Raw genomic sequence first — 18,284 nt, forward strand, 5'->3', positions numbered from 1 at the left:
GGAGACTGCTTAAACAGAGTTCTTGCATATGTTTGGACAAATCGGTAATGTTCCTTAGAGCACTTGCTTTTTTCCTTTTTAAAAACAGCCAAATTGGTTTATGTTGATTTTCACATAGGAAATTTTACTAAATATTTGTTGAATGACAAAGTAAAAGATGACAGACACTGCACTGCACTGGGCAAAGGATGGTCTTTTCAATAAATGAATTAATCATATATCCATATGTAAAAAATAAAACCTGATCCCCAACTCCACCTCACACCATATAGAAATAGATTTTTAGATCCAAATCCATCTGAAATAGATTTTTAGATCCAAATGTAAAAAGAAAAACAACTAAGAATTTAGAAGAAAAATCTGCAGATTATCTACACAACCTTAAAATAGGCAAAGATTACTTCAAAAGGATACAAAAACACAAGTCAAAAGGGTTAAAAAAAATAAATAAACTGGACTATATTACAGTTAAGAACTTTTCACTTAAAGAACTATGAAGAAATTAAAAAGCCACAAAGTAGTGATAGTATTTGAAATACATTTACTCGACTGAGATTCCTTAGTGTATGGAGAACTCCTACAAAACAATAAGAAATCAGACAGTCCAATAGGAAAGAAAAAGGTATGAAGTATTTTTAAAAAGATAACCAAATGGCTGATAAATACAAAAAAAGTTGCTCAACATGTCTACTTATCAAAGAAATACAACGTGACACCACTATACAGTCACCAGAATAGTAATACCAAGTGTTGTCAAGGATACAAGGCAAATGGAACTCTCACAGACAAGAAATACATGCTTATGTTCACCAAAGACAGGTACAGGAATGTTTATAATGGATGATTTATAATACCCAGAAACTCCAAGAAATTTCTATGATAGGCTATGTAAGCACCTGTAGTATATTCATAAAATGGAATATTATACAACTGTGCCATCTGATACAGTAGCCATTAGTCATGTGTAAAAATAAATTTAAAAGATTAAGTGAAGTAAAAATTTAGTACCTGAGTCACACTGGCCACATTTCATGGGTTCAAAAGTTACTTGTGGCTAACAGCTACCATACTGTACAGCACAGACATAAACCACTTTCATAAATAAACCACTTTCATAAAGTTCTATGGGGCATTGCTATTAAACACCAATGAGAATTCCACAAATGTAATGTTGGGTTAAATAAACCAGACACAAAGGAGTCTACACTGTATGTTTCTCTTCATATAAAGTTCAAAAACCAACAAAACTAATCTCTGTTATTAGAAGGCAGGACAGTGGTCCCCCTAGGGGATTGGGAATATTTTGAAGAAAGCCTGAGGAGGCTTCTGAATTTCTGGTCATGTTAATCTGGATGAACAGATCTGTGTGCAAATGTGTTCACAATGGAAAAATACATGAACAATACTAATGATATGTGCACTTTTCTGTATACAAAAATTACCAAAATAAGAAATCAGCCTCAGTCTATTGCTCAAGTCCTTCTTTGTTTCAGAGTTCTCCTCTGATGAACATAAACTCAAGATAACTCATCCTGCATAAATGATATGGCATGCCTTGGGATTATGGATTAATTTTGGCCAAGGAAGGGGGATTACAAAATCTCATACTCATTTTCTATTTTTATATGACTGCCATGGGTGTAAAATGAATAAAGAACTACAGTGGAAGAAGAACAAAGTGAGGAAAAAAATTCGGCTAGGACATATTTGCAAGATATTAAAAGTGAAGGTATACAAAGGGATTTTGAAAGCAGATATAGGTAGTAGAGAATCCATGTTGATCAACTCCCCAATATGAGTTCTTAGAGAGAAATGAAAAAGTGGTAAACGAGCCTCAGAAAAAAAATGTGGTTGACAGATCAAGTTGGCCATGAAAAGTCTCTTGATTCCTTTACACTCTTTATTAGAAAGAAAACTCTCAAAAATTTAGATGCAGGAGTTGAAAGTTGCCCTGTGAAAAATTACAGGCTGTCTTTAGTGGCCAGAAGCTAACAAACAACCCAACTAAAATAACTATCACTACTAATACGCACAAAATCTGCATCTGATTTTGAACTTTGAACACTGTTTAAAAAAACTTACATAGATATAAATATTATAATCACTTATGGGACTGAGTGGAGAAGGAAATGGTGACCCACTCCAGTATTCTTATCTAGAGAATCCTGTGGACAGAGGAGCCTGGTGGGCTGCTGTCCATAGGGTTGCAGAGAGTCGGACACGACTGAAGTGACTTAGCATGCATGCATGCATTAGAGAAGGGAATGGCAACCCACTCCAGTATCCTTGCCTGGAGAATCCCAGGGACAGAGGAGCCTGGTGGGCTGCCGTCTATTGGGTCACACAGAGTCGGACACGACTGAAGCGACTTAGCAGCAGCAGCACAGGACTGGGATTCAAAGAAAGAAAAATCTCCATTTCACTACAAACCACTATCAAAACAAATCTGTTTTTAATTGTCTTTTTTTGTTCCCTTAAATTTTCATAGTACTCTGGAATGGACAATGTCCAAAAAAGGTAGGAGCTTTAAATTGTAATAAAGTAACTTTAACAACAGTTCACCTCTTTGCTAAAGTTCTGGAATCAGAATCGGCATGGAAAAAAAAAATTGTGTTGGAAAGCATTTGAGAGGTTGTCTAGTCCATGCCTGGTCTTATTTCAGCAAAATTGCCTTAAAGAATTTAACATGTTAAAAATACATTCTATTTTTGAACACATCCAGATAAGGAGATTTCTGTACCTCCCTTGGTATCCCATTTCAATGACTGTCACTCTGAGGAAAGTTTTCCTTAGATACCTCCTAAATCTGGTTGTACTGTTTAAATTATTTTCAGTTTGCTTTATTCTTAATAAAGATGGAAGATGAGTAGCATTCATTCTCTCCATGATAACAAATTCATCTTATAATAATTGACAAACTATTCTTTTTATCATTTGCAAGACACTTTCATATAGATTATCTATTTAGCCCTTCAAATAATCCTATTATCATCTGTATCATCCAACAGATGAGAACATTCAGGCTTAAAGAGTAAAGAAATTCACGGGTAGGGAGGAAATGTGACAATCCCAAGGTAACTCAGTTATTCAGTGTGTGGGCCCAAGCTCAGTTACTCACTTCACTTACATCTGTTGCTTGTCGCTAACCCCTCAACTTGCCCCACATCCGACAACAGGCTCAGTAAATGTGGAACACAACTGGAGGGCCTGCACTGATGGAGAATCCATGTGTCATTTTATTTTTTAAACTGGTGGCATGATTTTGCAGCGGTTAATTGTGATTTCTGCCAGCATCATTCCTCTTCTACTAACAGTACCCAGATTTCCCTCAGGGACTGTCAATCAAATTGCCCAGCCTAGTCCAGACAGCTAGCACAGAAGCCAGGCTGGATGAATCCAGCAAGTCTTCCCAGGAATTTGAATCCTGAGTGGGGTGACAAAGACTGAAAATGGTCAGAGTTCAAAATTCTCCCGATGAGTTCCACAGACCTGTCCTGGTTTCCAGGAGTTGGTCCTTTTGCTTCTCTTCAATTCTCTGAGTGACCTCATAGGCCCATCAATTCTTTTTCTATTTAATAAATTAAATGCTGGTGTTGGCTTCTGTTGCTTGCAAGCAGAGAACACTGACTGACAACTCTTCAGAGGGATAGATACCGAAATATACTGATTACGGTGTGCCTTTATCATGTTCTTATCATAGAGATGACAAATATTAAATTTAAATCAGTCTCTTAGAAAATTCCCCCATGTTGAAAAATGTAGTACAGTAATTTCTTGTTCAACTGATCAAAGGCAGGCAGAAATAAATTGGCAAATCTTCCAGAATCTTGGCTACATTTTTCTTCTGAAAAATAGCTTCTGGAAGCTTAGCTTTCTCAGGGATTAGAGAAAATTCAGAAAGCTGTAAATGTGTTTAACCAGTACTTTCCCTATGACATGTCCTTTCTTAGAAAGGTTCTGGGAGGACAGGAGGTACTACAGTAACATGTCCCCTCAGCCTCTCCACCCTGGAAATTTTCTGGCTGGCTCATCAAAGGCAGCTGCAGCCTATGTGCCAAGAGAGCCCTGGTCATTAGGACTTTCGAGTCTAACAGTAGAAACTAGAACAGAAGAGGACCATGTCTACCCAACATCAGCACGTGGCTGAGTTCTACTCATAACTATCTTGAGTTCACTGCATGAAGACTCATCAGATTCTTTTCTCTTCCTGAGACTGGCAATGTGAGCAAATGCCTGCCAATACTTTAAAACTGCTCTAAGAATACCTGGATTTCACAGAAATTATAAGCCAACAGTAAAGGGATACCAGGACCCACTAGCCAGAGTAATTTGTTCAGAGTACAAAAGCTCCTATAACATTCCCGGCATGCTGTGTGGGAGACATCAAGACGCTTCCTCATTGTAAGGTAATCTGCAATCAACTAAGAAAATAAGACACATGCATATAAAACAACAACAACAGGCAAAGCAACAAGAATGCCAACCGCCAGGTACACAGTAAGCACATACAAGTCAAAAGTTCAAAACCTGGTGATCTACCTCCTTGAGCTGTAACTCAAGACACGTCTTAGCTATGTTAACAAAGAAATTTTATTGAGCTGATTTTAAGGCTCAACTAAAGAATAATCAGAAGAGCACGCCTGTATAAAATAAGAAAGCAAAAAATAATAGGGATGAAAACATTCTTTCTTTCGGAAAGAAATGACTGAGTAATCTGTTTCACTGCTGAATGCCTTACATCTAGTGGAGTCTTAAATGGATCTTTTGATTTGACTAAGCAATAAATAGTTAGTCCCTTTCAGCGTTAACTACTAACACTTGTGTTTAAGCAAAAGGCAAACTAATATTTAGAAATAAATAAACTCAAGCTCAAAGTATTCAGAAGTCCTCAAACATGTTCTCTTACTTTGGCTGAATCCAACCAGCTCACCTATAAATATTACTTGTTTGGCAAAAAACGTCCAAGAACAGGATAGTGCAAACACAACCAGGGAAGAATTAATCTGCTTTTTGTTAAAGTTTTCAATTTATTACAAGCTCCCCTGGAACTGAAGATCCCTGGAGCACTGAGCAAGGGCTGTGAAGAGACTTGCAAAGTCACGCTATCACCTGGGCAGAGGCTGTGGCCTGGGCTCCCTCTGACCACTGTGCCAGCCCCTAGCTAACCAATAAGACTCTCAATTCAGCGAAGTAACACACAGGAGAAAAACAAATTCTAATATTTTGGCATGACAGTCCCCTAGACTAGACCAATTTCACAGTAAAAAAAAAAACACACACACACACAGTGAACAATTTCTCAGTTAAAAATGGGCCACATCATTTGTAAGCTACATTTTGCTTTACAAAATATATGAACTCAGAAGCAAGAACAAAATTCAGTTCAGTTCAGTTGCTCAGTCGTGTCCGACTCTTTGCGACCCCATGAATCACAGCACGCCAGGCCTCCCTGTCCATCACCAACTCCCGGAGTTCACTCAAACTCATGTCCATCGAGTCGGTGATGCCATCCAGCCACCTCATTCTCTGTCGTTCCCGTCTCCTCCCGCCCCCAATCCCTCCTAGCATCAGACTCTTTTCCAGTGAGTCAACTCGTCGCATGAGGTGGCCAAAGTATTGGAGTTTCAGCTTTAGCATCAGTCCTTCCAATGAACACCCAGGATTGATCTCCTTTAGAATGGACTGGTTGGATCTCCTTGCAGTCCAAGGGACTCTCAAGAGTCTTCTCCAGCACCACAGTTCTAAAGCATCAATTCTTCGGCGATCAGCTTTCTTCACAGTCCAACTCTCACATCCATACATGACCACTGGAAAAACCATAGCCTTGACTAGACGGACCTTTGTTGGCAAAGTAATGTCTCTGCTTTTTAATATGCTGTCTAGGTTGATCATAACATTCCTTCCAAGGACTAAGTGTCTTTTAATTTCCTGGCTGCAATCAGCATCTGCAGTGATTTTTAGGCTGGACAATATTGGAAAATGTTTGTTTTTATTTATGTTGCTGCCATAGCCTATGGCCAATGTGGCAGTAGGTACAAAGAAGCTTTTTAATAAATCAGTTATTTATTTTATATCTTTGGGTCACAAAATAATACAAATCACAAGGCAAGGCCTCCAAGTAACTGCTAGTAAAATGCACACTAACTTTTAAAATATTTACAAAATATTAGAGCACATTGTAACCAGAAACTTCTGTAGAAAATTCTAACCAAAACACAAATTATTATTAAGTAGTTATCATAAATAGAAGAAAATAAAATTCAAACTTCTTAGCCTGCCCAAGGTGTCGGTGGTATAGTGGCTAGCATAGTTGCCTTCCAAACTTCTCAGCCTGGATTCAAAACCCTTCAGAAGCACATTTTAAGCCTTTTGTTTATTTTGTTCTCATTTCTCCAGTTCTCTTCTATAGGAATTCTGTTCACGTTAAACTGGCCAGTTTACACATTGCATACACATCCCTTTCTCTGAACATTTACTCCAGCCATTCCTCCTCTCCAAATCGCCTCTCCCTCAGCTCTGCCCTTGTGTCTTTCTGGACTGCAAATTTCTGCCTAGCCCTGGTTGACCCTCTCTGCTTCCCTGGCAGCCCACTGCATTTATTCCCTTATGCATCAACAGCTATCTGCTGATCTGAATGATCACTTCAACAATGGGGGTGGGGCAGGGTAGAAGTTGTTTATGCTTACAAATGATTTACTTACTCATAAAGCAAGTATTTTTATGAACACTATTGTGTACAAGATACTATGCCAGGGTCAATGAACAATGCCAAGATAGAACTTGCCAAGAATGCCAAGATTTACTTTCAAAGAGCCTAGAAGCCAGTCAGGAAAATAAGATTAATACCCAAATCACCATAACTAATACAAGACAGGCAATTATCAATACTCCACTGTACGTTCTGCTAAAGGGGGTGGGATCACTTAGTGCTACATAGGGAGCAGAGAAGAACTCCGGGAGGAAGCGGCAGCTGGGTGGAAAAGCAAGGAGACAGACGTTATTTCCTTAATAAGCTGTAACAAAGGCAAGGAGAGGGCAGAGCTCAGGAAGTTAATGGAGGAAGCAAGGGGTGATACTTTAGAACTCATGTGTGTTGTAGAGAAATGGAGCAAATGTGAGAGTGATTTTTGTTATGAACTGAAAGGAATTAAACATTTTAAGAAATTCAGGGGTAAGCACACTCTAATATCACTGTATTAAGTAGTATGTTAAGTAACCAAGAGACATGGGAAGATTTCATAGGCTAATTATGATCTCTGAGAAAAACTTGTATTATTACAGTAATGTTTTATGATGTTGATTTTTAACTGAATGGTATCCAACACAGTAAAGCCTACTTAACTAGAAGTGATACAAAGAGCTCAAATAACATACACTGAGCATTCTTCTATGTGTTCTATGATTAAGGCATAAATTTCACATCATCTTCTACATATATGACTGTACAATGTCTTCATGTGAAAATCTAACATCAAGGCAAGATACTGAAAGAGTCTTCTGGAGCACCAAGAAAAATGGTTTAGAGGTATAATGGAGTTGGTATTGTACTTTAATGTGTAAACTGGCATTATGTATGCGTATATATATATGTATTGATAAGACACATACACACATCAATTACACCACACATATGATAACCCAGAATTCATCAGATCATCATATTATCAACCAACTGTAGTCACTGGTATTTAAAAAAAAAATTTCTTCAACAGAATACTCAGAACTGCAACAAAACAAGCATGCCACCTATTTTAGAAACTCACTACATTGAGATTTCTGAGGGGGAAAAGTCCTAATCCTTTTAAATTCAGACTGCTTCCGTATCCAGACAGCTTCCTGTGATCGAGGTACCATATTTCCATGAAACTACTCAGATTTTTCCATTCTTGAGAGGAGAAGCTGGGAGGACTATTTGTGGAAGGTCTCGCTGTTATTTGTGGAGAGACTCTTGCAGCCATCGGAAAATGAAGTGTGAAGGTATCAATTAGATAAGAAACAGCCAGTACATTTTAAGGAACCACCTCCAAAAAAGAAATGCCTGATTTGAAAATGATCTGTATACTTAGAAGCTTCTAAATAGTAAAAGGAGCGGAGGTACAGAGAAGTGCTTTCTTTTACCTGTGATTCATGTTTGTGAGCTACATCTCAGCTTATGAGTCATACTGGGCATGCAGACTCCTTGTTAGTACCCATTGATCCTGGTATATGAAAATATCCTCAAGAGCAGACTATCAAGAGTACTAAGAGAATGAAAATGAATGCTTTGACTGAAGGTCCTCAAATAACTGCACGTACAAATATAGTGTTTTGTCAACAAAAGGTTAAGGTTTTACTAGCTTGCAAGATCAGCACCTACATGTTGTAAGGAGTGAAGACTGCATCCACCCTTAGACATTCTGACTGATTAACAGGAAAGGAAGACGTTTCTACAATTCTGCTTCCCTCATAAACTCCCAGCATAAACTCAAACCTGAGGACACCCTCAGATGCACCAAACTTGTTAGGGATCAATCACGTAGTTATAATATTTGGAGGGTAAGCAATGACAGCATTTGTTTTCACCTGAAGAAAAAAATCTGGCTTTCTATTTCAATTAAGAAATAATGCTGAATATTGGGAAAGTTTGCTTGGTTTTTAAAAAGCTAAAAATTTAGATTTTATTCCCCTAACCCTTTCTCAAGTGGTTTTAGAAGTTTCCATTATTTTAACACAACTGCAGGGAAACGTGTTTGAAAGGTTACTGAAGTGACAGATGGGCTTATTTTGAAATAAAATTAAGCCTGTGGTACTACTGAAAGGAAGTCACGAAATCCAAAATTAAACTGGACAGAATGGTCTGAGGCTGTTTTTGTTCTTTGTTCAAGGAAGCACAGAGTGGGAGGCTGAGGCAAGGCCACCACTTCTCATGTGAACCCCCTCACTAGGGTCAATTTGTCTTGAACTGATAAAACTCTCTTCTTAATGTAACATGCGCCCCCACATTTTAAACATCCATACACCTACTGTCAAATATCCAGACATGTCCTTCACTGATATCACTAGGAATACAATTCCAATCTTTTATAGCTGTGACTTTATAAAGACTTAGGTAAGAAAAAACATTTATAAACAATTGTGTTGAGCTATTAAAAACCCCATTTTAGGATGAGATGGAAAATGCCCATTTAAAAAAGACAATATGCATCCCAGACATGTGAAGAGACCATCACCCTGGGATGGCTTTGCCAGCCGTTCTCAGGAGGAGCCACGCCTACCTTATTGTGCTCGTACTTGTAGGGGATCTTGAGTGTGTCCATGGCTCTGATCATAGCCTGCATGGCCGTGAAGATGTTCTGATACACCAGCTTGGTGAAGCCCCTCTTGTCTTCATCAGAGTAGCCCGACCCATGGATGATTCTCATCTGCTTGATAAATGTACTCTTGCCACTCTCTCCTGTCCCTGCAAGAGAAACGACAGCAGGTCATCAGACCATGAGACCTCACAGTCTTCCAGACAACTACACTATTAATAGGAACAGGCCTTGGATGTGGCATCCTGAGGGCCTGCGGAGAGGAGCATCACAGGAGAGCAGCATCACCAGAGGGGGAAGTGCCACCGAGGGGGACACTCAGCAAGATGAGAGGAGGGAGACTCCAGCTCAGAGGCAGAGTTAAAAAAAAAAAACAAAAAAAACAACTGTCAGCTTTTTGGAAGCCACTCAGCATGGAATTTTGATAGTGATTTGTAACCATGTATCTTATAAGAAACACAATGAAAACAGCATGGTTTGAACAGAATAAACACTTGATAAAGCTCTCTTCCCTGGAGTATGTCTGAAATGCTTCCAGCAGACCAGGATCTGGATCTGGAGATGACAATGCACTTATACAAATGCTGTTCAGACATCAGTAAGACAACAAGCCGGAAAATTTCTAGACACTTTCTCTTACTTTAAAATGGGGTATATGGAGAGCACAGTATCCAGATAAGAATCCAGATCCATCAGGACAGCAAGTAGCAATTGTATTTATTTCCAAGGGGTTTGGTTGGCTGAGTTATGTCAAGGAATCACTCAATTCAGGAAAGATACAGGAACTCTCCTTCTTTCTGCCCACTCTTAACTATGACACAGAAATTCACTGTTACTGAATTTTGTTCTGTGTTCTCATTTTCCCCTTCTTCAGTATTCCTTTTTGGTCACCATGAGCCTGCAGAGAATCGTAACAAAGCTACAAATGCCCATTGGGGAGGAGGAAAGACAGAAAGATGAGATCATTTCACTGAATGACAACATATTTCTTCTATGGTGAATCTGAAACTATAAATCTAAAAACTTTATTTTTAAAAACGTAAGTTGATTTGGCGGGTGTGCAACTTAACTACATTTCTGAATATCTCTCCCTTTCAAATCTTGAAATTTTCAAAATAATAAATGTCCTCCCCTAACGATGTGGGGAAAAAAATAAAAGTTTTTAGGATAGTAAGCATAGCAGAATATAATACTACTACTCAGGATGACTAGAGCGTCCTTGCTTCCATTTCCTATCAACAAGATATTTTAAAAAAAAAAGAGAGAAAGAAAAGGAGAACTGAAAACTAGGAATACAACATCTGCCCTAATTTTGTTTGGTTTTTCTGGTGGTTGGATTTCATTACTATCTTTATAAACAATCATGAAAAATTCAAGTAAGTATTACAGTTTTCATAGAAGCATTCTTAAATGACTACAGATGTCTTGGTAAACACAGAAGCCTCACATAATTACAAAGATGATTTCTAGCCCCACAGTCCTGTGGTCGCCAATTCTTTATTCTTTTCATATGACCTTTAATAAAGTGATCTGGAATTTCTTGAAATATAAAGTTAACACTTCCTTTATCATTTTCATATGATTTTAATAAAGTGATTCAGAATTCCTTGAAGTGTAAAGTTAACACTGCAATATGAATGTGATCAACACATTTTAACAAGATTAATGCAAGGAGTTAAAAATGAACATATAATTCCATCCATGAATACTGGGGGTGGGGTGGGGTGGGGGTGGGCAATGTCTAAAGAGAAGTATCGCTAATGGAAATAAAGCTAGGAAATTGTTTCTCATTAGCAATCAACTATTTATAGGAAGAAACCAGTATCTTTACTTTTCTGAGCAATTCAAAGTATGGAAGAAAAAGATCCAAATTGCTTCTCTGCTTATTATCCTTATCCCAGATATCCTTATCCTTATCCTTGCTCTGAGGGCCCAACTAGAGACATAATCATCAAATCAGAACCTCTGCCAGTTTTTTTCCACACCAAAAACAGGAAGAAACCTTAATATGTGAGGTTAATGACATGAAAAGAAAAGGAAAGAGAGTCAGGCAAGAGGCCGCCTTCTCCTAGCTGAAGGCTTTTATATACTCCCCCCACACCCAAATAAAATCAAGAAAGTAAAGAGAAGACATCTAAACCATTCTGGCTTGTTTCAATTAAGTCTCGTTGGGCAAGAGCAGTCAACACCTGGCCTCTCTTGGGATCTACACTAAGCTCCTGGGCATCACACTAATGAAGACTCCAAATACAGGTGGAACACAGCACCAGCCAATGAATGGAATGGGGAAAGAGGAAAGGAAAAAAGAATCCAAAACCCAACTCCAAAGTTAAGATATTTTCCTGTTGCTGCGGACACATCCCGGGATCCTCTCTCTCCATTATATCATCTTGCTTGATGCCCCAGGAGGCTGGCTGGGAAGGATTTCACATCAACAGCTCTCTTGGCTTCCGTCTTCTTGGGTGTAATCCATAGGAGACAACAGGAAGAGACCACAGAGCAGGAGGATGAGAAAGGGGCATCTATTTCCCCAGTCTGCTTCCTGCAAGGGCCCCACAGATACGCTGTGTCCCCTTCAAGAGTCTACAGCTCCTGCGAGGTGGCCCTCTCTGGGTTCCTGTACCTGCTCCCTTGCCTTGCTGGCCCCTGGTTACTGCACTCGTTAGCTCTTACTGGTTGCCTACACTGGATGAATACCTTGTAAACAGTCCCTGAACAAAACTCTTCTCAGTCACCTAGCAGGAGTGGACCATTTGTTTCCTGCTGAGACCCTGACAGGTGTAAATAGCCAATGGAGAGCAGGGCAGCTTAATAAATGAATGAATAAGAAAGGCAAAGGAAGCCGGGAGTGGGGGGGTGTCTTTTCTTCTTCTGCTCTTTCTCTATAAATCTTATTTATAAGGTGCTCTCTTGTTTACAAAGTACTTACATTTTTCTAGCCACCAATTCACTCTTTTAACACTCTTCTGGAAGCCAATCATGATGCTAGAGCCCACACTAGAATCCAGGGCTCCCAACTCATCTCCAGAAGTGCTGATAAATCTAGTACTTGTCCCCCAGAGCGTGGACACTTGAGCCCACCTGCCCCCCAGCAATACACACTTCAAGACTAACCTCTAATCTGACAGGCAAATGGTGGTCTCTACCCCCTGAATATCCTCTCTTGTAAAGGAAACTAAAGAAATTTGTGTTGAAGGCATGTGGACACAGAGGGAGGGGGGAGGCCGAAATGAACTGGGAGAGCAGCACTGACATACTCAGCTTGGAGCTCTGTGATGACCTAGAGAGGCAGGATGGTGGGGCAGGGAGGTTCAAGGAGCAGGAGATACACGTATACGTGTATTTAACAGCTGATTCACTTCATTGTACAGCAAAAACGAATACAATATTGTAAAGTAATTATATTCCAATAAAAAAACATAAAGAATAAATCCATGTTCAATGCTTTATATTCTGCCCCAGTGAAATACACTGACACTATCCTCTATCCTGAGATAGATGACTTTTCCCTCATTCCATGGAAAAGAAAAGGCCTTGGAGAGGTGAAGCATCCGAGCAAAGATGACGAGGCTGGTAAGTGCCAGCACGAGGGCTCGAGCCCAGCCTGCACCTGCCCAGCCTGGGTTTGGCGATACTTTCACAATCACAGCTGTGCAAATACAGGATAATTAACTTCCACTGCCTGTAGTCCAAAAATGTCTCCACGTGGTCTTGACTACATTCAACTTTCATCCATCTAACCGAATTCTGAATTTCCAAATATTACTTCAATTAATAGTATTTTGAATCTTGGTGTCATCTTCCAAGACTGGCCATCCCTCCCAGGCAAATTTCACATACAAATTTAATACTCACTCACACTTTGGTCAGAGAGGGCAATGGCAAAAACCACTCCAGTACACTTGCCTGGAAAATCCCATGGATGAAGGAGCCTGGTAGGCTGAAGTCCACAGGGTCATTAAGAGTTGGGCACGACTGAGCGACTTCACTTTCATTTTTCACTTTCATGCATTGGAGAAGGAAATGGCAACCCACTCCAGTGTTCTTGCCTGGAGAATCCCAGGGACGGGGGAGCCTGGTGGGCTGCCATCTATGGGGTCACACAGAGTCGGACACGACTGAAGTGACTTAGCAGCAGCAGCAGCAGCACACTTTGATGCTATTGTATAACTGCTGCAAATTAAAAGTGAAGACAACGCTTCACTTAAGAGAAAATCTGCGTAACACAAATGCTACAGGTACAATACCAAGCAAAAAAAGTTTTGTTCGAGAAAGAGTTCTATCATGGGAGATAAATGAACTATTCTTCACAAATGTGTAAACCAAATTTCATGTTCCTCTCCTATTTTCATAAACTTATACAATATTCTTGGTGTTTGAAATGGACATTTAAAAAATCTACTCTGGATTAGAATTTCTAAAATCTGTTTAAAAACAAACAAACAAAAAATCCCAGCTGTTCCGGATTATAAAAATGACGTCGTTTCCTAAGGCCACACGGAAAGCATAATGAGAGACTTCACAATTCTTTATCTCTGAATGAACGAAAGCACACTTTTACTAGTAGGCTGCTCTGTGAATCTGGTGCTGCCTAATCTCTTTTCACAGCATTGAGCATAAGCAAATTTTGACCTACCTCAAGAAATACAAATCTACTGTTTCCAAAGCCACTGATGAAATAAAATCTAGCAAGGAGCCCTTACATTAAATCTGGGGATGGGAGCTCCATCTTTGCTAATTTGAATATATCTCCAATCATATTATATAATAACAAGTATATTAAGACATACAAGGAAGGATGTGAGTCTAGAAAACTTTTGCTTTTCATCTCATTAGTCTCTATAAATGTGGCTGAAAATTTTCACCAAAAGTTATTTATACTTTTTGTCAAGTACTATGCCTTTTCTTCGGAGAAGGCAATGGCAAGCCACTCCAGTACTCTTGCCTGGAAAATCCCATGGATGGAGGAGCCTGGTGGGCTGCAGTCTGTGGGGTCACGCACGACTGAGCGACTTCACTTTCACTTTTCACTTTCACACTTGGAGAGGGAAATGGCAACCCACTCCCGTGTTCTTTCCTGGAGAATCCCAGGGATGGGGGAGCCTGGTGGGCTTCCGTCTATGGGGTCACACAGAGTTGGACATGACTGAAGTGACTTGGCAGCAGCAGCATGCCTTTTCTTATCTTAGCCCATTAAAATACCCAGAAATAAGGCTACTTAAGAATCATGCTATGGACTTCCCTGGCAGTCCAGTGGTTAAAACTCTGCACTTCCAATGCAGGGAACACGTTTCAATCCCTGGTCAGGGAATTAAAATCCCACAAGCTGCACGGTGTGTCCAAAAAAAAAGAATCATGCTATTTAAAAAGGCCACTTCATCTAGCAAGTACAATTGGTTTTGAGGGATACTGTTTTTCTTTCCTACCCATTGGATCAGGATAAGGCACAGAGCGCAATCGCAGTTCACTTCACGTGTCTTTCCATCAGGACAAACATATAAATTTAATATCCTACTGTGGACTGCATCACTTTGCAAGGTATTAGAATACAGCATATTTGATGTACACACTCTCTCTCTCACACACAATCTGATACTTTAGGCTTTGCCAAGATCTTTTCAACACAAGAGTATTCCTATATACAGCTTCTGCCACAAATCCATATTTACTCTATGGATCCTACTCATACTAAGCCTCTATACTTTTACACTGACTACTCTGCTGGTCTCAAGATGCAGCTGCAATCAGTTCCATCCAATTCTAAAAGCAGGCCAGTTTTTCTTTCTTGGGGCTTCCTCCTCAGCATAATCTTTTAATATTTACTTTATTGAAGTATTAATCTGCCTTACTGTTTAAAAACGGTCACTAAGTCGTATTTGAATCTTTTGTGACCCATGGACTATAGCCTGCCAGGCTCCTCTGTCCATGGGATTTCCCAGGCAAGAATACTGGAGTGGGTTGCCATGCCCTTCTTTGTCCGCAGGGGATCTTCCTGACCCAGGGATCAAATCCCCATGTCTACATTCCTTACCACTGAACCACCGGGGAAGCCTTTATTGAAGTATAGCTGATGTATAATGTGTTAATGTCTACTGTACAGCAAAGTGATTCAGTTATGTGTGTATGTATATACACATTCTTTTTCATATTCTTTTCCATTATGGTTCATCACAGGATACTGAACATAGCTCCCTGTGCTATACAATTGAGCCTTATTGTTTAGAAGACAGCTTTTCTTATCCCATACCCTGACACTTCTAAATCCAATAACATATTACCTTCTTAATGGTTTCATGAATTGTCACTTGTAGTTGAAAGCAGTCAAGGACTCAATGGTTCCTTCTTTCCCATGGAAGTTGGCTTCCTGGGCTACGTTTTATCAAAAGGGCTGTGAAGCACAATCCACATATACACAAGAATTGCTCAGTGTCCTAAAAACGTCAGTTACAACTGCCACTGTCTGAAGAACACGCTGTGCCCCGTTTCCCCTGGAAAACAATCATGGACCACTGCACACGCGGGAGCTGCAAGGGTTCGTTTCTTTTACTCTGCACGTCGGAAAACAGACCTTCTCAGGGCCTCTTATAGGCTCAGTGAGACCCACACCATTGCCACTTTTTTTAGGCTCCCAGGAAAAAGAAGAAATGCCAAAACAGAGCTCTAAAAACTGTGGTATTTTAAGTTGTACAGTGAATATATCCGTTTTATCCTTCCAGTGCCTTTCATGACTGTATTTGGAGATATTGTCAAACCATCAGAGGTCTACATCTAAAGCCTTTAATTAATGTGAAAGCTCAGGCCAAATGCCCCTGTCCTGCCCTCTTGATTGGCCAGCACCCAGATAAAGAGCTGCTAAGAACAAACCCGACTCTCATGGGCTCAATTGTAATCCACGTATCTGCACTTAAGGTCCATTGGTTTAGGCCAAGAGTCTAAAATATGGAATCTCAATACCACCAAAGCTGAACTTGGGCTACTTCCACATAAGCTTGGATAAAGCAAAACCAGAAATTTCAAGGAGGAATTTTCTACCCACAAGCACATCATCAACCCACACCTGCAAAGACTTAATAGCACTGAGATAAAAGTGATTTAATAACACTGAGTCAAAATGCAATCCATGTGCCGTCCACATTCCGGCTTATGTACTTTAAAATACACATATTCTGCTTCCCATCCATTTTCCTCCACTTATACTGGAAGCCTGCTCGTGAAACTGAACAGCTCTAATTCCACAATCACCATGACTTCCTTTCCTTAAAGACTGTCCTTGGAGAGGAAGGGCTGATAATACTTAACTCTTTATCCCCAGCAAGGCTGAAGAAGGTACTGGATAAGGTACTGGATAGTTTTTTAAATGTAGCATGGAAATTAACTGAATTGAAAATCACCCACTGTAAATGGAAACTGAAGAGATGAATAAGTTAGTAGTAACTAGAACTGTTAATAAAAACTCACCCAATTAGGTTATTTTTAAAAGACAGGCAAAAAGGACTAAGAATGCAATTTATTGAAAACGTTTTGGAAGAGGGAGATTACATAGTCCTTCGGTTGGGAAGATGCCTGGGAGGAGAAAATGGCAACCCACTCTAGTATTCGTGCCCAGAGAATCCCATGGACAGAGGAGCCTGGCAGCTACAGTCCACGGGGCCTCAGAGTTGGACATAACTGAGAAACTTTCACTTTCATTTCCAGGCTTCTTACAATAGAAAATCCTCCTGAAAAACGTGCTTCCAAGGTTACTCAAAGATACAAGAGTATTTTCTTAGAATGTCATTTTACCAGAGCATGTTCACCGTAAACATCCATGTATTAAAAACTATCATCAGTTGACTGTACCATCTTGTGACTATACCAAACACCATTAAAATGTACAGTTTAAAATGATGAACTTTATGGTATGTAAACATCGTACTAATTTAAGAAAATTTAAACTAACATCAGTATGATGTTAGAGATATAAGAGACGAGGGTTCGATCCCTTGGTCAGGAAGATCTCTGGAGAAGGAAATGGTTACACACTCCAGTATTATTGCCTGGAGAACCCCATGGACTAAGGAACCTGGCATAGGGTTGTGAAGAGTCGGACATGACTGAAGTGACTTAGCTTGTATGCACGCAGTATAGTTTGGAGAACAAGAAGTTTAAACAAATATTCAGGCTAAAACTTTTTCAAGTTTCTTTGAGCCAACATACCCAACTTACCCTGCACCCCTAGCCCTCTCCTCTAGAAGAGTCTGTTCACTCTCTTCTGCCCCTGGATATATTTCAGGGAAAAGTTTAAGAAGCTCCAAACTCACTTATTTTACAAAGGAGGGAAGCAAAGTGACTTGTTCAAGGATTTTGCTGGTTGAAAACTAATTAGGAAGAAGATGGACTATAATCTACCAAGGCCTCCTGTTTGTCCAGGGCTCTTGGTTTTAAGTCCTTGTAAACTTTCTTTTTATTAAACATTTTTCCAACTTAAAAAGTTACAATTATTTATTATAGAGAATTCAGAAAAACAAGAGTTTTCAAAGTTCCTAAAATCTGAATATTGTGGTATATGTCTTTCCAGACTCCTTTTCTGAGCAAGGGCTTACACTGTGGCTCAGCTGGTAAAGAATCCACCTGCAGTGTGGGAGAACTGGGTTCGATCCTGGGTTGGGAAGATCCCCTGGAGAAGGGAAAGGCTACCCACTTCAGTATTCTGGCCTGGAGAAATCCATGGACTGTATAGTCCATGGGGTAGCAAAGAGTCAGACACGACTGAGCAACTTTCACTTCACAAATGTTCCTTTTTCTGTTCATTTTCTAAACTAAAAATGGAATAATCCTGTATACTGTTATTTTCCACTTAACATATTTTGATAATTATTCCAAGACACTAATTATTCTTCAGACACAGTTCATGATTGTCTAAAAGGCCATCATAAGAATGTGTGACAACTGAACAATTCTCCTGTCGTAACACGTTTTGAGTACTTCTAATTTTTCAGTTTTATAAATAATTTT

At 39.6% G+C, this 18,284-nt stretch overlaps 1 protein-coding gene across 1 annotated transcript in view; it reads right to left on the bottom strand.

Moving 5' to 3' along the window:
• The window catches only part of GNAQ (G protein subunit alpha q), a 328,650-nt gene that overhangs the window by 207,182 nt on the left and 103,184 nt on the right, over positions 1-18,284 (bottom strand). Inside the window, exon 2 of the mRNA XM_055426923.2 lies at positions 9,255-9,439. Coding sequence (XP_055282898.1) covers positions 9,255-9,439 — 185 coding nt within the window. The remainder of the gene's footprint in view (positions 1-9,254; positions 9,440-18,284) is intronic.

Source organism: Moschus berezovskii, chromosome 7, assembly GCF_049115385.1.
Source record: "Moschus berezovskii isolate FMDL1 chromosome 7, NW_MosBer_1.0, whole genome shotgun sequence".
NCBI classification, from domain to species: domain Eukaryota; kingdom Metazoa; phylum Chordata; class Mammalia; order Artiodactyla; family Moschidae; genus Moschus; species Moschus berezovskii.